This window comes from Xiphias gladius, chromosome 12 (assembly GCF_016859285.1).
Source record: "Xiphias gladius isolate SHS-SW01 ecotype Sanya breed wild chromosome 12, ASM1685928v1, whole genome shotgun sequence".
In the NCBI taxonomy this organism is placed as follows: Eukaryota; Metazoa; Chordata; class Actinopteri; order Istiophoriformes; family Xiphiidae; genus Xiphias; species Xiphias gladius.
Window position 1 is genome coordinate 4,208,320 of NC_053411.1, and position 21,976 is coordinate 4,230,295.

The window sequence follows — 21,976 nt, forward strand, 5'->3', positions numbered from 1 at the left end:
TCCAATCTACTGCCTAAAAGAAGCCACAAAATGCACATAAAGTATGAAAAGATTAAGAATAAGGAGTCCACATGCATATTTGTGGTTTTGTAAAATGCTAGTCGTAAATCTAGTATCTGATATCTGTTGCAAATTGACATGAATCTGATATGAAACTAATACCTGAACTGGCTACAAAATATGGATAATGAATATGAAAAATATGATTATCCAACAACACAAAGTTTAAATGAGTTGTCATTCTCAACATGACAAGTTTAAAGCAGCCCTCACCTTTCCTCCCTTCCCTCTGGAAATCTACATGGCACCATTCACCATCATTGACCTTCTTGCTGCTGGCCTTCAGTTTTGTTTTTCCAGAGCCCATATCGATCAGCAGGTACAAATACCCCTCCAGCAGCTCCAGGGCAAAGTAATCTGTCTTCAGCTCCCTACCGGGCTTCTGCTCTTTGGGACTCTGAGGGCGGCCGTGGCTGAACAGCAGGAGGCCGCTGGGCTCGGTGGTGCGGAAGTCAAAAGAGATAGAGCCCGTCTTCTTGGTGTTCCACTTGGGCACGGAGATGTAGGACTCGGGGGTCTCGAAGGTAACGGGGTCCAGGGCTGCCACGTCCTCGCAGCGGAACAGCAGGTCACCGTTTAGGGTGATCTTAGGGTCACGCTCGATGGCCAGCCGTGACAGCTCCAGCTTAAAGTCATTGTTCTTGTACACCACCTGGATAGCAGAAAGGACAGCAAGTGGTTACAACTATAATTCTGTATGATAGTGGTTCGTAGCATTACTGTCGATTGAAATACGGCATGTAGAATTGGATTATTATTTAAAAATGAACTTTTCTATAACTTAAAGCCAAATGCGGCTGCAACAAGAACATCCCGAGCCTGCAGATGCTTTCTAATTGCCTAAATTAAATTCAAGTGTCAGTTATAGTGGCTGCTGCGAAAGCTTGTCAAAATGGGAAAATTATTAATCAAAACATGATTGAAATACATGACTCTCTCTTGAGGAGCAACGTGAAACCAACACTGATACAAATGTGCTACAGAAGCTGATTTTCAAGCTCCAAGCCACAATCCCCTAACAAGAAATTTAAGTCAGATGAGTGCTCAGTTTACTGATGTTCAATGATTTGGTAAGGAAATCCTTCACACTTTGAAAAATTCAATCAGTGAGCAACCAGTCAGGGCCACCTAGCTGCCCGGGCCATGCTTTCATTAAATTTACTCATGTCCGTGAGTGTTGGGGTTGTGCAGGTGCACCACATTCTATGTGCATCAAGCTCTGATCATGTAAACTCTTGGTCAAATCTACGAAGTGTACAAATTATTTGTTGTTGTACAAAGAACTGTAGCTCAGAAATGTCAGTATATATGCACAATAAATGGAAAAATAAAAATTAGAAAGGCTCCAGGGGATTTCCAGACACAGGGAGAAGTGAATATTGCCTACATCCTTAATGCAAATGGCTCCGACAGCCTTTGATGAAATACGGCTCTATTGTTTCAGCTCAAAGTGTGTGTCTATTCTTCACTGTGTGCATTCATAATGGATTAAGTGCTAAAGGCAAAGTAAATTATGCTTGTCTTTCATAGTTTTAGTTTTCCTTTTATTTGCCGAACACTCTGTAGACGTAGACCTCTGTAGCGTTTTGAGAGGCCGTCCTCAAGGTAATAGCGTGAAGCAGCTGAGGTCTTTGCTTTTGTTTGTGTGTGTGTGTGTGTGTGTGTGTTTTCTCTCCTGTTTGGAGCGCTCTTCACGCTCTCTCACACCCCCACACATGCGTGCTTACAGGTAATGGAGAAAGGAAAATGACTTCTCTACACTTTTTTTTTACACTTTGTTTTCTGCTTCTGCCGCGGGGACGAGATCAAGGGGATTGTTCTGCTATCGTGAAGTCTCAGGTTTGATCCCAGCAGCAAACGTGAACTGTCACTGAGTAAAGACAAAGAGGAGCTGCCTGCTCATGTGTTCAGAGCTTAGCTTGTCCATTAATAAAGGCGAGGGCCGTATCAGTGGTTTTCCATGCTTTAGTCTGTTAACTACAAACTGTAATTCATACCATATGGTTTTATATTAATTTCCTTCCTTCTCGAATGCAAGTGGTACAGTATCTATTCCTCTTGGTAGACTTTTAACATCAACTAGCAGAGAGCTTTGAAACTTGTTTGAGACAATAGCCAACATAAAATTTCAAAATCTTTTTTTTTTTTTTTTTCCAAGGTTCAATTTTAAGGGCACAACTTAGATATCTGGGTCCACCGATGGAATACTGATACTACTGATACTGATTTTCTACATCTTGCTTCTTTAAGAATCCATATCTAGTTTGACAATACCTGCATATTACTACTAACCCCGAGTAGAAAGGGGAAAAATGAATGCTGTATAATTATCTGTGTGTTAAGTCACCATTTGCTTTTGTTTGCATTTGGTCTGTTTTCATATTTCCACCACTGAAAAGCACACCTTGTGCAATGTGGTTCACTATATAGGTTTTTGACTATCTAATTTCACCAATCCGCTGCTGTCGTTCCCCATTGTCTTCATAGTATCTCTTTCCAATGCCCTCCAGTCTTACTTATTTTCCAGATGTATCCACACCCCCTCCCTCTCTGCCTCTTCCTCTCTCTTGTCCTCTCTGTCAAACACCACACCTACGTACAGGCAGAGAACGAACCACAAGAACACAGATATGCTGGGTTATTCTTGAACTTAAGCCTCCTTTGCTTATCTCCTACATTGGCCACGCTGCCACATGTACTGTACACCTCATAATGTCATCATTAGCAGAGATTAGTCCTGGTAATTAACCATGATAACGCTAAAACTGGCGGCTAATAAGGCGTGAGCTCGCCTGGATTAAGGTGTTAGGAGAAGAGGTGCAGGTGAAAGAGAGAAAAGGCACAGGAGGAAGGAGAAGATTTATTTTTGTTTTATTTATTTCCAGGTATTTATTTTTGTTTACCATTGCTTCTCTGCTTCTACAAAAAAATGCAGCCCAGTGTTCCGATTTTTCACAGCGGGATCATACAGCATATAGGGAAAAGATGAGGCAGGAAATAAAGCTGGATACATGCTGTACCAGATAACTTTGAGGTCAGCTAGTAAGATGAATCCTAATGTATCCTGTGAGCCCTTGACCTTTAATTAGCACCACAATCCAGACAAAAAACCCACTTTAATAAAACAAATATCAAGCTTGTAATTTTCTCCATGAAATGCACTTATACACTATGGCTCACGGGTGGATGGGTCTTTCAATTTAGGAAACTCCATGAGGTTTTTTCTAGCTTTACCCTCACTACCTGATAGCAATCTAAAAGTCAAATGTGAACAATCTGATAACTAAATGCAAAACCCAAATTGCTGAGTCCGCTAGCTGGACTTTTTAGTCTTAACATCTGCCTGCAATATAGGACAGTGAACAACCCCTATCTACTTGAAGACCAGCAATAGCTGCAGCTGGTGTCACAAAAAGTCTTTTAGCATACTAATCAACACCAAACCAGTGCCTATCTCTGATATTTGGTTTCTTAGTCATGAATGTGCTCAGACTAGTTGATCAGGCAGATATGAAACATCACAAGCACGACAGATTATCATTCCAGCTTTCAATATGTCATTGACATCAGAACAACAATGAAGGCAGGCAGCCAAAATTAGCTTGCTGTAACGTCAGCTGTGATTGGCCATTGATAGAGTGCAATTTTCAGCGAGAACAGAATTTGGTCAAAAGTTCAGATGGCAGGTGGTACATGACAAGTGTGTTTGTTATTACTTAGACAGTTCAGATCATCTCTGAATCCTTAGCCCTTGCACACCAAAGTACCAGCCCCGTGAAATTTTAAGAGCTTTGTTTTAGGTTTGATCCAATCTACTGTCCTTGTTTGTCTTAATGTATGTGCCCAAATCCCGCTTGTTGCTGAAATGCTGCGTTAGCCGGTCATTAAGTGTATGAAAAGCTACCTTTTCACAGTCCCTTAAGTCTTCCAGTGTGTCTCTAGCAAAAGAATACCGTAAAAAGAGAGGAGTAGCCAGGGGCAGAAAAAGGCAAATAGCAGAACGCAAAAGAAGGTGGGAAAATACAAGGGAGAGGTGTTAAGCAGTTAGGGAGGCAGGAGAAGATGGTGGTGAATGACAAAGGAGAGGAAGACAAGGGTAACAGAGGGACAGAGGGATGCATGGTTGCACTAAAGTTTGTTAGGCATGCAGGGCCCACTTTGAAAAGTGTATCAAATAGTCTGTGCCTTTGTAAAGCAAAGGACCCAGACGATAGACCAGCTTCTGTATAAATGCATGTGTCTACTCAGCATCTAGACCATATGACTTTCCTTCATATCTTTGAAACCCTGAGGCTGTCTGGCTTTATATAGACATTTTGTAACATGTCCTCTTCAATATTGGGAGGTCAGGTCTCAACAGCTTATCTAACGATCCAAATTACCCGCTGCTGAGAAGCTTGATGGCATTTTTCCATTAATAAATAGACCACTGTCAAAACTTTGAAATTTTGAGCAGGGTTAGTAATGTCTAGCAACACAGTTTTTGACCTTCTTGATTTCATCATCACTTGCAACTTCTGAATTCACTGACTTGGGTAGCAGAGCACCATGGTGTTTTTGTGTTGGCTTAACTTCAGCCATCTTTCGAAAATCAAGCCGCATGGGGACCCGACATGGACTCCCACTTGTGCTTTCTCTCACGGTTCCAATGGTACGACTAACGCAGGGCCAAAGCCTTCCTCAGGGGTGACTCCATTGATTTGTTTCATCATTGAGAAGCTCAACAAATGCAAAACCCTGCAGATAGGCAGACTAAAAATAATCAGCTTTTACTAGATATACTTGGGACTGTGAATGTTTTCATCAGCCCATATACCACATAGTATAAGCCTGTTTTTGCACAAGTGTTGCAATAGATTTGTAGACCATCCACCATTCAATCCTAATTTAACAAATATTTTATATATCTATCAACTTTAATGACATTTACTGGCAATTTGTGATGTATTTTCAGCATTACCACATACCATATTGTATTGATATTTTTTGTCTTGATGATAAGGAAACACAACTGAAAAGGGCAAGGGGCAGGTTTTGCAGCAGGATCCTTGCAACTACATAGTCTTAAATGAATGTTGATTTGTGGTCGGTGGGGAATGAGTGGGGGTGATGGGTGACTCCAGAAAGTTTTATCACCAAACAAAGATGACACTAGGAGGAAGCTGCAGACAAGGAAATAGAGCTTCAATATGAAGTTGGGAGGGCAAGGAGGGACAGAGAGTGAAAGAGAGTGAGGGCAAGGAAGAGAGCAAGAGCATTCATCCAGCGCATGGAATCAGTCGAAGAAATCAATTTTTAATTTGGCCGTCGGGATGGCAAAGCTGGCGTACGAACAGCGCTACCATGGACTTAATTACACAAAACTGCCCCCGAGAAAGGGAAGAGGAGAGGCAGAGGGAGGTGGAGAGAAGTGATGAGAGAGGTGGGAAGAGTGGGGAAGACAAGCAGGTGGGGGGAGAGAGAGAGAGAGAGACTGAGATGGAGGGAGGAGTGTGAATTGGGCGGTAGCAAGGTCACTGTCTGGGAGAGAGATGGAGAGGCGTAGGTTGTGGCAGAGAGACAGCGACGTGCAGAAAAGAGGAATCTGTGGAAACAAGACTGGGGGGGCTGAGGAGCAGAGGGACGCAATTTCACACCACAACACTCTGACTGGGAGCCTAGAAAACACATATACATCACAAAGTGTATGATCATAGCATGTGGGTAACTTTGAACACACACAAGTGCGCGCACACACACACACACACACACACACGTGCACACACACACACACACGCACACACACACACACAACACACACACAGAGCTAATAAAAACTTCATAAGGCTTCAGTGCCTCTTTTGGTGCCTTTTTACTCTTCTTCTGCTGTGCTCTTCCTTTGGATTTCTGCTGCCTGGAGGGCGTCGACCAAGCGTATCAAAGGCGTTTGACCACGGTGGCGGCATGAAAGCCTTGCCCCAGACCATACAACCACTGATAATCCAAGCTGTGCCACTGAACTAGCAGAGGATGAAACACACCGCTGTCTACCCCCCGACCACTCACTTTCTTCTTTACTCTCAGCTACTACTACTACTCTACCTGGTGCTCTCAGTTATTCTCATTGGAGGTTTCCTCGGTGCCGTTCTGAGTGGTTACCTCTTTCTGTCTCAGTTCAGCTAATGTAGTCATTAGAGCTTGACCCCAGCTGAGAAGTTGAGCCCATGAGTCTCAAACACCACAAAAAACAACCACTAATCTCAAGCTTCTAGAAAGCTAAAACAGGGTCTGGTATAAAGACTTAAATGTATTACCTTAAGTAAAAATAGTCTGCAAATGGAGTAAATTATATATATTTTTGCTTCCTATGCTTCTGTTGATCCTCATGGGGAAATTTATCATCAGCTCCACGGTAGTGCCCAGGAAACATCTCCAGTTTTGAGGCATTGACTTTCTCAAGGGCAATGTCAAGAGGAGTCCAAATGTGGTATTTAAAAAAAAACACGAGCTGAGCTCCCAGAAGCTACCCATGCAAAAATGGAAGGGGCACCATAACTCCACGCAGATCCGAAGTAGGGCCTTCCTTTTTTTTTTCAGTACTAATCGCAGAGCCATACTGTATATCGTCCGTTCAATTTCTATATCTGCAGTAAGCCCATAGGAATTAGGAGAAACCGCATCATGCTGTCGGGCAAATGATCTTTCTTGGGTTTAGGAAAAGAAGATTTTATGATTTTATACATGACTACAAAGGTTCAATACTTGCAGTGCTGACCCAAACCCAAGCTGCTGAATGAAAAATTAAGCCCTTGACGGGAGGTCAAACATGAATTCCAATGTGTGATGTTCACAGTAACAGCAGCTCTTTCCTGGATTTTGACTGGAAGTTATTCCCTTCTGTCTCAACTATATCTCACCCTTACCTCAAAACTCACTTTTTCATTCACTTCCCTTTTCTGACTTTTGTCTTCACTGTGCAATCAATTAAAGTTTGCAGCTGAAATACTCAATTATTCCTTGAATCATTTTTCTCGTTTCATTTTCATACATGCTGAACTTGCACTTATAATTAATTCCTCCACTTCCGGCTTTTTCTCTATGCAGTACCTACTCTCACTTAGCTACTTGTTAGGAGATCACTCAGTGTATCCAACAGATTCTTATATGTTCTTCTCTCCAACCATCTTCTCTGACTTTCCATTTCCAATTCTTTGCTTCTTCGATTTCACCCCTATTTGTTGCTGTTAGCACTTGCCATTGTCTATTTTCCTACCGTTCATACCCCCCCACCCCCAACCCGCTTCCCTGTGCTCAGTCTGTACGTTGTCTGTAAATCCAGCCTTGTCTCGATGAGAGACGATAGTTAAACGCCTTGGGAAGTTTAAGACCCACTAGGGATCCCCCCGATAGCAACCCAAATAATGAAAATGTAATTCTACAGGCATAATTAAGTTAGAGATAGGGCGATTACTGTGCAATCCATTAAAAGTGATGGTAAAAGTAATTACTTATTCAATCAGCGTGGTTTTATGAGGAAATGCAATGGCACCATGTTGCGTTGCCTCTATACAAGTCATTAGATTTACAAGGGCATAATACTTTAAGCTGTGATTGGTCCTCTTTACAGCTTGTTAAGCCATGAATTAAAGTGCTGGTGAAAATAAAATTCATTTTTTTGGTCAGCGTTGAAGAAATAAAGTTTTATAAGGCAACTGTCCTCTACACATCCATCCCTGGCTGTTGTGTGGCTGTGTATTAGTGTGTGTATAGTATAAATCTGAACCTGTCTGTGGTTTTCTACGATCCCACTGTGGAGTGTACAATGCCTGTGGATGTCTTTTGTCTGCAATTTGGTTAGGAGGAGAGGGAGGAAGCATGGAGGAAATAACCACTTGAAACAAATTCAGGATACTGTATGTCTGACACCTCCTACTCTCACATAGTGTGTGGGAGTTATATCTGCACAGACCGATGATTCTCAAGTGACTGTGTCAAAGTCAACACAAAGGATGAGGATGTGTGAGGATAATGCTGTAACACAGAAGAACATGATGTTTGTTCTCACTGCAACTTGCAACAGCCATGGTGTTTGGAACAAGGAAATCTTACCCATAGTTCCGAGACAGCCTTATAGTTTAAAATGCAAGTACTTTCCCATGAGGCAACAAAGTTAAACATGATATTTTAAACTAATCACACACTGCAGGATGCTGCAGTCTGAGTTGCTACCAAAGGAAATAACCTACTAGCCTGAGGCAGGGGAATACAGTACAAAGAGTGTTTGCGTGTTTGATCAGCGCCATACAGTTTGTAGTCACAAACTACACAATCACACAGAGCTACTCACTTCTTTAAGGCAGCCCATGAAATTGTTGCTGACTGGTGATCCGGGCAGGTCGGCGGTGTTGGGGCTCCCTCCAATGTAGAAGAAGTCATCGGAGCCCAACATGGTGTAATCTTCCTGGGTGTAGCCAGTGGTGGTCAATATACCATCCACTGAGATGGTCACCTGGCATGGGCATAGCCCAAAAGAGACAGATGAAAAAAGACAGAGGTAGAAAATAGAGCAGGGATAGACAGACATAGAGAATGACGAGAGAGGAGAGAAATTAGAAGAATGAGGAGGAAAAACAAGGAAGAATGTGGATTAAACATCAGTGATAGGCGGGGCTGTCCCCTAAATGGTATCGCTTGGTGGGTTGCTTTTGGTGCCAGTCAGACTGGGGGCTTTCACTCTAGAGTGCAGCTGCCAAGGGAAAACCAATGGAACAGTGTTGTGCTCACTGTTTCATCACTGACAGTGGTAGGAGAACGGTAACGGTAGCTGACAGGAGCTTAAGTGTGCCAAAAAGACAATTAAAATTCAGTATCAGCCATAAGCAGCCATTCCTTTGAAAACATGTAATTTATAAACACTGACAACCATCTAAACTTAATGCACTGAATCAAATGTTACTTGAAATCAAGTTCAACATGATCTTACAGGTAAAACTACTTTTAAAATATCAACATATCAAACTATCTTCTCTGTGAATGGAATAGCTATTTTGCAACATTCCTCTGCTGGACCAGTTTGTCCTTCAAGGAACTACCAGTAAAAATAACTCCCTTTTCAATATTTGATTATCTCAAGTCTCGTCTTTTGTGCAAGGTTACATATTCTGTGCTGCACATTTGATCGCTAACAGAGCAGAAAGCGCCAGGTGGAATCAAACACACAGCCGCAAGCTGATGGTATGAGATAGTGTGGATTGAAGCACAGAGGACTTAATATCCCAAAAAATAATTAAAAAAACACAAACACAAACACAAGCGTCCTCCAGGCTTTTTCGTGAGACTGTCATTTTTTGACTTTTTTTTTTCATATGATATTTTTGATATCTGTAATACTAAGTTCCAGTAATCGTGTATTACTGGAAAAAGACAAACCTGATCTAAGGAGTTTTGCACGAAATCATGGCAACTTGTTGGAAACTCTTGGACTGATGAAACACTACACCTAAAAGATCAGTTGAGGCAAATGTTTTAAATGTTACACCAAACCATACTTTGTTAGTTAAAGAATACCTGAAGAGTGAATAAAAATGAGACATGAGATATACTCAGCTTAAATTTGAATGCATCTGAAATGATGATAAGTATTTGTCCAGGAGTCATCAAAAATGACAATTTTTAATTGTTTGTTTAATTGCTGTACTTGATGAAAATGCTAATAAGTGTAATTTGGCTATTTGGTAATACATCATGGCTTCATTTGCTATTAGTGCCACAGCTATGCTGCTATACAAATAGCCTGCAAAATAATGCTGTTTGTTTGCGAGAGACATCTGCATTTAGTGAACAATTTATTGTCTAATTACCGTAATAGGACTGGCCTGGGCGGAAAGTGAAGCACTCATTTCTCTGACTCAAAATCTTATATCCTGCATAAATCTCAACAGCATTAATACAGCACTGCAAGGAGCCACAGCCATCGGTTTTTCATTACCTTTGCACACTGAAAAGTTATACTAGCACAAGCAAACTTCATTTCATCTGAAGTCTTTTGGTTATTTACAATTTCATTTTGCAAATAGCAGTACTTCACTTCGCATATTGGTTCTAGCCTTAGTGTAGCAATGATAAGCATAATTTTACTCTAATAGCGGGCTATGAGTCTATGAGACACATTTTGACTTTGTTTTTTAAACAATACAAAAAAACATTTATTTCAATCTATCTAATCTAAAATAAAATCTAATAACATGAAGTGCAGGTCCACTATGGTGGCAGCAAACAAAGTAGAAGGCTAAAGAGCAACCTTAGCAACTGCACTCAACAGATCAGTCGCCCCAGCTGAGTGTTCGTTTTTTCTTTTTCTTGGCTGTTTTTCTTTTTCTTTTTTGGCCGTACTTCCCTTCTTAACAGGGCAACTCATTTTTATGTCTGCTGTTGCTTCTTGGTGAGAAAGAGGGATCATATTGGCAAGATGTATCGAGCATTTAGAATCTGCGGTTGACAGTAGTGGTGTTTGGAAATCTCGAATGGGACTTTCAACAGGGCCAATTCATTTAGCCCACAGTGACAAGAGAGACATTAGAGGTGACTAAAGAGGAGAAACAAGGGGGCAGAAGTTTCAAGAAAAGTCACTTAAACCAAGTTCTTACAGACTTTGGCCCAAGCCATCTACCTTTGGCATGACATCCTCTCAAGGCAAGGATACAGGATTTGAGACGTCAAAGGGTAGAGATATAACCTGTAAAGCTTGCAAAATTAAAATGCTGACTAAAATTCTAAAGAACACCAATATATTTTATGGCCAGGGTAGGTTCTTTATCTTTGGGAGGGTTGTTGATAGTACATCTACAGGGCTGGATATGCTCACTGGGGCCATGAGGGATTAGCATTGGCTAGCTGCCAGACACCTATAAAGTTCCCAACTACAGATGAAAGTTGATTGAAGATTAGCAATGTATTTGTATTTGTTCTCTTATCTGTGCTCTCCATAATCCCCGATTCCAACTTAAAAGCTTTTAATATATGCAGTGTATGACAAAAAAAACACCTGGGGCAATAATACTCTGTTCAGTTACTCATTGTGTGTTCAGATGTTGGACCTAAACAGCAATAAAATCTCTGCAGAGACAATATGTCAAAGATCCAAAATAAGCACATGCATTGTTATTCCAAAAAATGAACAAAAGCAAAACAAAATGTTTCCTCTGAGGTAACTTTGTAATTATTCACAAGAGTTAGCTAGTCTTTGCTTCAACCTGACTGCACACCCATCCCATTGAGTTACATTACAACATTACATTGCACTTGCATCACTGGCCAGAGGACAGAAAGGCTGATGATATCACAGGTTGCTAGTTGAAATACCCTGGTTCTCCCAGCCTGGAAGCCATACAGCCTGGAGGAAATCAGCATGCATTCTTATCTCAAAACGTTTCCTGCAAAATGCAGGCGGACTGTTCTTTAAATGAATCCCAACTAGTAAAATATGAAGATTCTCCTTGGGATCCTTCGTTCTGAATTATATTTTTCAGCATGGAGAAATGGTGCTTGGGATAATATTGTAACTGTGGATAATCTACTTGTCATGAAGAAAAGGCAGGCCATGTGATACTGACTGACAGCAGCTGAGTAAAACAATTTAGATACTCTGGATCCATTGGTCATAGTACTCATTCTCCCAATGCTGATGGGAAAATCTGATTGAAGCAAAGCAGCAGCTAACAGCAAGTCACTAAAACTATAAAGTCACTTTAAAAGAAAGATTCACTTAATAAAACATGGTAATAACTGCAGAGGGGAACCTCCAGCATTAGCTCCCTCTTTTTATTTTTTATACTTAATGGTGATAATAGCTCACAGGTGCAATTAATGGTTGATGAAATGTTGGTACTACTAGTAATTAAGGTCACTAAATGAAAATACCACCACCAACTGTGTTCCCGTGATTGTTTGAGTATTGAAAGTAATGGAGCTGACAGAACCAAAGCAGTGCTCGGTGAGGACGTCCACAACAGCCAGGGTTAATGACAACAACTCCAACGCTTGGATACTGCAGCTTGAGCAATAGCTTGATGTGATTCTATTTGTTACTTTTTTTTTTTCATTGACATGAAATGTTGGCTTTGCCCATTGTTTACTGTATGAAAACAACTGTGATTTCTTTTGCTCTGAACTCATCTTTAAGATACCTTAGCATTGTGCAACATTATGACCTGAAAGTAATTCTCTGTAATAGTATGATCACAGTTTCCCTCTTGAAACATATCTTAGTGTGATAATCTAAGAAAAACACCTGATAAATACAGAGTATAACTGTCTAATTAACACTTCTCCACTATCCTTCTCTGCTTGTTTTCCAGCGTTAACTTCATTCTACCGAAGCAGTCATTAAATCAATAAAACTCACAAAAACCCAACTCTAAAAAAATCCGGCCTTGATCCTCCTTCATTTGTACCTAAAACAAGCAGCTAACACCACCACAAAAAATAGGATTATTTAAATAGGACAATACATGTAATACACAGATCTATCTCCAAAGCCCTATACTGCTTCTGTTGGATGCCTTGATTTTTACTCAGCTGCTTTTCAAATACTTCTTTAGCCCAGTACACAACGAAACCAAACAGACCTGGCTGGTCTGTGCTGAACTGTGTGTCTCAGACACAGAAAACACAAGCTGTAGATTTTTACAGCTGAATATACTGTGGAAGGATTGACACAGCTCTGAAGTTCAAATCATGAGAAGCTGATGAACCGGCTTCCTAGATGGCCCTGTGGTGTGGGAATGGTTTCTTTTATGGTTTTTAACCTCCATTCTATTCAATCAATTTCTCACGTGTGCTTGTTCCTCATAAACCACCAACTACCTATAGAATAACAAAGCTTTTGTTATGGATCTTCATACGTAATGCATGGTGAACTAGAACTGTTCTCTGTGTGGAGACCTGCTGTGAGCTCAGCTGAGCGTGTCACTGGCTCATTGACCATATCTGACTCAATGACTGCAGGCTGCTGGCTACTGAGGGCCCCATAAAGTAGATCCCCCTCTCATCGAGTAAACAAGGATCAAGACGATTCCAGCTGTGCTGGGGATTACACTGACCACACTTCCATGGCACATAAAATGCCTTATTGAATGCAATGAAGACAATAACACTATACTTGAAGTGATTTTCAACCGTGTTTTATTTTAGTGTGCTCAAATCTAATGTGCTTGGAGATGTATCTACATCCCATCTTACACACTTGCACACATTTCCCAACAAACTAAGGGCACACACAGCTCATCATCTGTCTATTAATATTCAAGAGTCTGGTAGCAACTTATGTGCTGACCATGGTAAAATTTAAAAAAAAGGAAAAAGAAATGAGGAGCACACAGAAGGTAAAAAGAGTAAATCAGCCAACACTTCCATAAAGAAGAGCATCAGAATTAACCTAGGTGTCACTGAGGGGCTGAAAGGTATCACAGCAAGTCTTGAAGCTTATATTAGCCATATCCCCAATATGAAAAATTAGGATATTTACATTTTTATGGTGTTTGAAGCTACATCCTGTCAGGCCTTCAAAGTATATAATGGAAAATAGCGTTGTGTGAGTCACTCGTGCAGACATTTTCTATTCAGGAGCACAGATCATATTCTACCTTCAATTCCCAAAGGCAGTCTTGATTCTGAGCGTCCAGTCTTTACTTTTAGTCAGAGTCTGTAGTTTCTTTGACAGCAATTTGTGACTTATATCGCACAGTCTGACTAAGTACGGACACCTATCGGTACCTTCATACAGTAACGTCATAATCCATGCAGAGAGGTGGCATCAAGCTTACCTTGAAAATGTATCACTTACCCTTGTTGCAACTACATCTGATTACTGTCAGAGATTTTCGCAGGGAGAAATTATTATATTTTGGATTTAATACATAACATTACACAGCTAGAGGCTCACAAAAGAAATGTGTCACACACTTCTTCCCGATTAGTTCAGGTCAAAGCCAGACCGACAGGAAGGAAGGATGTTCAAGAGAAAAAGGGAAAGAAAGGGTTTTCATCCAGTTGTGGACTTTGATAGGTGTCTAGCAGCTTGTCAAAATTTATTAGCCGGGCACAATTTATGTTGAGAGATGGCCCAGTCTTTCAATAATAAATATGAAATATGTCGTTTGGTAAGGTAAACCACGAACCTCTGAACTAAGGTACATTCCCACGTTAGTAAAGACATGAGGGAGGGTTGGGAAGTTTGGGGCGAGTGCCGTTTTGGCAGCAGTTGTCAAGACGATGGGGGAGAGAAAGTGATTCTTTAGCTGTGTGCCGAAAAGAGTTAAAAGGGTTGGAGGGTGAACGAAATCGGTTAGTACTTTTGTAAGTAAGGGAAAGTCAGACACAAAAATGGTTGTTAGTACAGTTACAACAAAGGTTTGATTCAAACAGTAGATTAGTAACACTGTTTTAGTAAATTTAGTCAAAGTGGTAGGAGTAGGTGAGGATTCTTTAAAAGTCCTCTGCAATTTGATTGCTCAAACCAGATCCAGATTTGGACTGAATGTGTTATTTCATGTGACAAGGGTTTGTTTTGGTTAAGAAGAAACAAAATGGATCCATCCGAGCTAACAGGGTGACACACAAGCCATGCACTTAAATGGAAAGATGACAGGAAGAATGGATATACGGGGTGGTGGTGGGGTGGGGGGGGGGGTCCATTAGACACAATACAAACAGACCAACTGTTAAAAAAAACAAAACAAAACAAAGCAAATAAACCATCTGGCAAGATGCAGCAAAATGGGGAAGCAGTAAGGAAGTAAACGTAATTGCAGGGCACAACACGGACAAATGGGGAAAGGAAGAGAACTTTCAAAGTCAAGTTTTTTGTTTTGGGACAAGAATGCAACAGAAAAACCCATCTAGACACGTGTACAACAGACTGACACGCGCTTGGATAGAGCAGCATTTACACCCTTTGAGGATGCCGATGTGAAGACGTTCTAGCCAACAGAATCATGCAAACAGGGTGCAGGAGTACAACCACTGGATACTGTCAGTTTGGTGGTGGAAGTTGGACAGGATGGGACCAATGTCACCAATCACAGATGAAATCAACAGAAATGAGAGGGTTTTTTAAAGAATAGGGAAAATTCAGAGGGGAGAGAAGACAACTCCGTCTCGGTGAATAGAGCGATTACTATCCCAGTGGTAGGACATACTGCATCATAACTATCCCTTTCCCCCATGTTATTGGACACACAAAAACTATTCTCAGTCAAGATTCCAGTTCTCATTATACCTTCACTAGAATTTCACCAGAGTATTTCTACCGTGAGCTCAAAATTACTTGTGTGTGCCATGAACAGATGCAGTGACTTTCTGTGCACTCATTACAGTTTTCTCCAAGTCATGTGTTATGACGGATTGCTCAGATTTATTCCTTGGGGCATCAATCCTCTATTCACCAAGAAAATGAAAATCTGTCTCCCCTGTTTACTTTTTCCCATTTTTGGTTTTGCAAGATAAGGTGTGAGGTCATTATTCAGTTTAGTAAGTTAATTTTGAAGTTAAACTTATAGGTAAGTAAGACGAAAAAAAATGTATAAGAATAATAAAATTAAATATAATAAACAAAACAACAAGAGGATGTGGCTAACATGTTTTATGTCCATATTGATTATATTAGGACAATTGATATATGTATGTATATATGTTAGCCATGATATATACATATACATATATACTCAATGCAATCTGTATATCAAAAAACAAAAACTAAACTAAACTAAACAAAAATGAGATTGGGAAGGGGGTTCAAGTTTCTTCATGCAAGGGGTGAGGCCAGTTAGTGTTAATGAGGGGTCGATCGCACACAGTTCCGATTTTCCCAGGCAGTTGTCTTTATGGTCTGCATCAATGGGCAGAGGACCTCATTTATTGATTGGAAAAGTCCAGTGAAAGCAAGTAAGTCTGATAACAACTACATACTAAGGGTGGTCAACCAGTGTGCCTTGGCAGGACTACAGTTTATTCAGCCTAATAATAGTTTTTAAAATATGATCCTACTAAGGTGTTAGAGAATCTTTTTTTTTTTTTTTTTAACATAATTGTCTGCAAATTATTTTGGCCCCCGGTCAGCAGCTTAATAGGGTTGCAATTGCTGCTTTATTTCCAATAATGAACTTTTGTCTGTTCCCCTTGGTTTGATCATTTTTGCATTCAGGGGACTACATGCACATTAAAGCACTTCATTAAGTGTGCACGTGTGCGTAAGAGAGGGAGTGCGTTCAGGTGCAGGTCTGGGAACAGCGCCATCTTGATCATAAATCAGCCTAGGGCCACTAATGGGATCAAGACCTCATTTGAAGCCTACTTTACAGTGCGGACTCTGAAGACTAAATCAAGAGTTGTAAATACCCTTCTTGACTCCATAAACCACATGATGGCAAGCCTAGATAACACGTTGCTCCATAACAGGCTGAACAGGTCCCACTGAGGCAACATAGCAAGATGGTCTCCTCAGTGCCATTCTTCTCGAGTTGTTAAAAAGTTGGGGAAATGTTTTTTTTTTTTTTTTACTTCCTCTCACTGGAGTTGCCATAGTAGGCTGCTTGTCTGCTTGAGAAGTCTGCTGCATACGCTCACTTAATAGGGTTTTTCATGAGGAAATGGATTTACAGAAAGGAAAGGTAACTCTTAATACTTTTCTAATACTCAATTGAGAAAATATCTTGCATTATGATTCTTTATTTCTTCATACGGATAGTGTTTGATGTGAAACAAAAAAAAAAACAAATAAAAGGAGAAACAGCAAAACAAATAAAATTTTAAAATCTATATTTATGTAATTTCTGTATGTTTTTGGGCAGACCTCTTTGGATGAACACGTTAATTCTTTTCAGGAAGGGGAGAACTGGATGGCAATAAAAAAAGCAATAACATATATATAGAGGGCTAAAAGAAAAACAGAGAGGTGGAGTTTTTCAGCTACCTTGGAATTGATGGCAGATCGTACTTTCAGTAAAGCAAACAGAATAGAAAGAGGTAACGGAAAACCCAGGGCAAACCAAAGTATAAGACAATTAGAATGATATCTACCATATAATGCAGTTTGTTTACCATAGCGTGTCCAATGCCTGCGTGCTTCAGGAGAAAACAGGGGGAGGAGAAAGAAAAAAAATAATGACAAACCTTAAACTCAAGAAAACACACCTCAACCCCAAAAAAGTGGGAAAGAAAGAAAGAAAAATCGCCTTTTGCAAAACCAGCTTCTCCTTTTAATAGGCGACTCGATTCTAAGCAAAATTTTAATGTAATAGTTAAATGTAATTTAAAAAGAATGTATCTTTCCTATTTTTTATGTAGTAAAAAATCCAAATAAAGAAATAAAGAAAGCAATTGTATAAGTATGTGGTTTAAAGGGTCATTTAGATAATAAAATCCAAACCCAAACTAAAAAAAGCAATTAAAGGATATTAATTCATTTGTTAGTATGTAAGTCGCAAATATAAGTAGAGAAAATCAACAGATGGCTCACATTCCGTGAATGACACAGTGTTAGTTGTTGAAATCATAAAAGGTAAGGAAAAAGAAAATTCACCAATGAAAAGAATCAAATTGGAAGAATTCTGAAGCTTGTTGTTAGTAAAAGAGACAAGAGTTAGCAAATCAACTTTCACAGAGGGGACTTGGGTTGTTTTGATGGGGATGTTTGTTTTGAGCGGGGAAGGGAATGAGGGAAAAGTACATCTGTATTAGTATTCACTCTGACGGGCTAATGTGGTCAGTGGGCGCTCTGGCGTTTGGGGCTACTCCATTTCAAAATGGCATTTTTTTTTTATCACTGGGCGTGGCCAATCATGTTTTTCACGACTTCAATAGGTGAAAAATCCCTAAGCAAAATGTCCCCAGGTAGTCATTAAGGGGCTACTGTGATAAATGCAAGAGGAAACCAAAAAGAAATTATTGCATTGTAAAAATGAACAATTATGGTAAAACCTAGAGTGCATTTCCAGTGTTAAAGGAAGTAATGTGAAATCGTCAGGGCATTTAGGAAAACAGAACTCATTTAGCCTATTCTTGAGCATGGAAGAAAAGGGTGAAAGATAGAGAAGGGCGGCAAAGAAGGGCAGAGACATTTGATTGAGGGTTCTGGTATCTGCAGCTTCCTGAAAGAGAAAGAAATGTCCATTTAGTCTTCTAAATCTTTTCCACAATAAACAGCAATACTTGCAGTCCCTGTGAAGAGAAAAACATACCAAATAGAACATGAAATGGAAATAAATAAATCAATAAATAAGAAGCCAGGTCACATATCTTACACCTGTCACCTGGGGTTTCGATTTTCCCTTTTTTTTTCCAGACATGATTATTTTTGAGCTTTTTTGCTTATTTGCAGAGTAACAGAATATGTACAATTTCTAGCGCAACACACTGTCTCAACGTTGTATGTGTGTATATGTGTGTATATATGTTGTATGTGTGTATATTAAGGCTCTAATGGGCAACTGTGCACAAGTTGGCAAGTGGCAGTGAGAGGGGTAAAAGATCTATCACTCAGATCTACCCTGACTTTCCCCTCTGGACAGAGTGGACATCTAGAGGACATCTTATATCTTGATCTGAGCGTTGAAATTGTCAGCTGCTGGGGGTGACCACATCTGACACACGGAATTTGGACAAAAAGGGTGAATCTATGGGATCCCACTTATTGGGCTGAATGCGGCACTGCCAAAATAAAATCTCAATTTTTGGATTTCAGTTGTTAAAACGGATCAGATTTTCCCTGAAGTTATAATCTTGATCAGTGCAGTTTAAATACAACAATTAATTAGAAAGCTGCAGCTCAGGCACATGAGATGTATACATAGGATCAAAAATGCTATCACAATGTGTCATGTTCGCGTAGGGTTCCGCATTTGGACGTGTTGGAAATGTTGTGCAAGTGAGTCCGTAAGTCTGTCAATGTAGCGTGTAAAGTCGGTACATTACTGTATGTGCATTTGTGTGTGTGGGGGAAGGATTACTATGTGTTCTTGCCATCTGTGTGGGAGCTAAGTCTAAGTGGTAACCATAAACACAGTCCTCCCTACGGGGCTAACTGGCCGATTTGAAGCTTCATGCACGCCCACTCTTTGATCTGGGGTCATGTTAAAGTGCTGTCACCAGCCAACCACTTTATCTAATGACTCCTCTTAATCCATTAATTAGGTAAATAAGATTCAGTGGTGGGTGTGAATTTCCATAGCCACACTACACTGTACTCCCGTGTCGCTAACAAAAACAACGGCTGATGCATCATAGAGTGGATGTGATAGGAAGCTTCAAAAAACTGGGAGCCTGACAATGGTTTATTAAGTTAGACAAATGTACACTTGGTGACAATGGATATGGGATCTTGAAAACTTCAAAGACGGTCTGGGATACGGCTGGGCAAAAGACATGAGAGATTATTAAGTGCAACATATTGAGTTCTGTAAGTTTTACATCCCTCGCAGACATTTAATGTCTGGATTTTAAATTTATCTCCCTCTCAGTTCTTTGACAGAATAGCCCTGTGTCAGTTGTGAAAAAATGTATCTTTGAGAAATTGCTGATTTTCTTTGAAATGAAACAATTAAGTGATGGGCAGCGAGTGAAAGGACGGGTGGCGGAAATGAAAGGAAGAGATTACGTTTGGAGTTCTGTATGCGTAGTGTCTGCATAATCCCCTGTAATGAGTGAAGATGTACGTATGTATATCAGTCTACACACTTCTTAGAGTGAGCAATATGTGCCTTTTAGAACAGCAGGTTTATTTTGATTTTCCTGAGCAGGTCTCGGTAAAGGGTTAAGTCTACAGGGTCAGGACATGCTGACTAATGGATGTCGTCTGTCCAACAGACAAAAGGGATGAAGGAGAAGAAAAGGCTTCAAATTTGGAACCTGTGTATGTAAAATCTGAATTCAAGTAATTTGAAGAATCTTAATTTGTTCTTTGTCGAAATTTGTTCTTTGTTACACTGACTTATATTTTTAGTGTTGATTTGTTAATCTCTTGAGGTGGGAAATAAATAATAAATAAATGGTGTCTTGGTTTAAGTTTATCTGCACCAATATAACCTAACCATTCTCTTAAAAGTTTAGATGGCGAGTTAGACTGCGCTCATGATTTGAAGAGTGAGAATCAGAGAGAGCTGTATGAATAAACTGCCTGACTAGAAAGAAATGTCGCAACCTGAGCCCCTGAAACTGACGTATGAAAGTAGATGTGTAGAAGATCTAGAGATGTAGCTAATATACAAGCCAGACTTTTTACTGCAGGCTTGAGAACTGTACGTACAGCTGAACTGATGCTCCCCTGTCAAGATCAATCGTGCAGAAAATTAAACCTTTGTTCTATGTTTGTTATCAAAGGGTAGACAGAATGGTCTGGCAACAAGTTGGTTTAGAGGGTTTCTGTCACGACTTCCCAATTTTGTTGTTCTTCATGATGTTCAAGAAGGAAGTGTGTGCGGCACTGATGGAGGATGGATGCAGGAAAAATGCATGACATCTTTCACAAAAACAAACAATATGAGATGACTCCCCCCTTTCCCCCCTCAGAAAGCATCCCGGGAATGCCAAATTGTCTCAGTGAGTGGATGTATAGCATGGAGGAAATACAGTGGTAACAGCTAAGATTACCAACAGATAAATAGGGTGAGGGATTTGGGAGATAAGCAACTCTATAGAATAGGAATGCAAAACTATCAAAAACACACCAGCTCACCCCTGTCTGTACTGCTAATTTTACATTTTCATAGTTAATTTCCTCTTCCAAACCGTACTTGCTCCAAACCGCCTCAAACCCGACATCCAACCCAACAACAACAGCCCATCACCCTCACTGTAATTGACCCATGTGGGAAAACGAAGGCTGCTAATGCCGATGTTTGCTGATGGAGGCTAAAGCTCCTAGTCATGTAAACAACCACAGGCCCAGACAAACAACTTTCGGTTGCATCTGTCCCACAGGCCCCCCTAGGCTAAGAAATCTTCAGATATTAAATATTTGGGGATGAGGTAGGGGAAGAGGGGAAATGAGCCAATGCTAGTTCTGTTAATATGGTAATTCAATATCTTTGTTTTATTGCTGTGAATGGTGACACAATTCTTGTGGCTCTGTCAGCATGTGCAGAAGACCTGCAGGATGCCAGCCAGAGTCGGCTCAGAAGTAAAATTACGTTTTGGTTAAGTTGCTGATCTTTTACACTCTCGTCACGGTGGATGTTATTGAAACCAGGGAATAAGCCCAATAAATATTTAATGACAAAGCTGTGAAAATGATCAATGGATAGCGCAATGGAGCCAAGGTTCCCTTTGCATATACATTTATCATTGCAACTGAGAAAATTCTGAGACTGATGACCGTTCTCCCTTAAAGGTCCAATTTGGGCCTTTAGAATAGTATTCTGGGGCAGGAGGGAAGGGAAGAGGTGTTATTTTTCATCAGGCAGAAATTTCACAGACTGAATGAATGATTACTCACACATGAAAATTCAGTATGCGTTGTAAACATGTTAGCACAAGCTCAATCCATATTATATACACCTATGTGCCTGGCTGCGTATTTATGCATGTGTGGTGTATCGAGCTGTCCTCAGTAACACTGACACTCTGTGGGTGACCCTGTCAGACAGTGGAGCTGGGCTTCAATTCAAAATAGCTCTTTCAGGTACATTTGGTTTTCTGCATTCATTCCAATCATCCGGCATTCACTCTAGTCCGCCTCTCTCTAAGTCTTGCTCCAAGTAATGGAAACTGGCAGACAGGCTTCAGGTGCAAATATAAATGTCACTGCAATTACAGCGCAGAGGAGTCTGCAAACAAACAGCATGTGAAGGTGTGTGCCTCCGTATAGGAATATGTGCATTAAATTTGCAGTGGAACATACAGGGTTTTCCAGTGCACGTAGTCATAATTCTCTCTCTTTTTCCGT

General features: G+C 40.4%; 1 protein-coding gene across 1 annotated transcript in view; it reads right to left on the minus strand.

Annotated features, from left to right (window-relative positions):
- The window catches only part of nrxn2b (neurexin 2b), a 556,614-nt gene that overhangs the window by 331,747 nt on the left and 202,891 nt on the right, over positions 1 to 21,976 (minus strand). Inside the window, exons 6-8 of the mRNA XM_040140983.1 lie at positions 17,137 to 17,160; positions 8,387 to 8,548; positions 274 to 712 (exon numbers count right to left, since the gene is read on the minus strand). Of these exons, the coding sequence (XP_039996917.1) occupies positions 274 to 712; positions 8,387 to 8,548; positions 17,137 to 17,160 (625 nt within the window). The remainder of the gene's footprint in view (positions 1 to 273; positions 713 to 8,386; positions 8,549 to 17,136; positions 17,161 to 21,976) is intronic.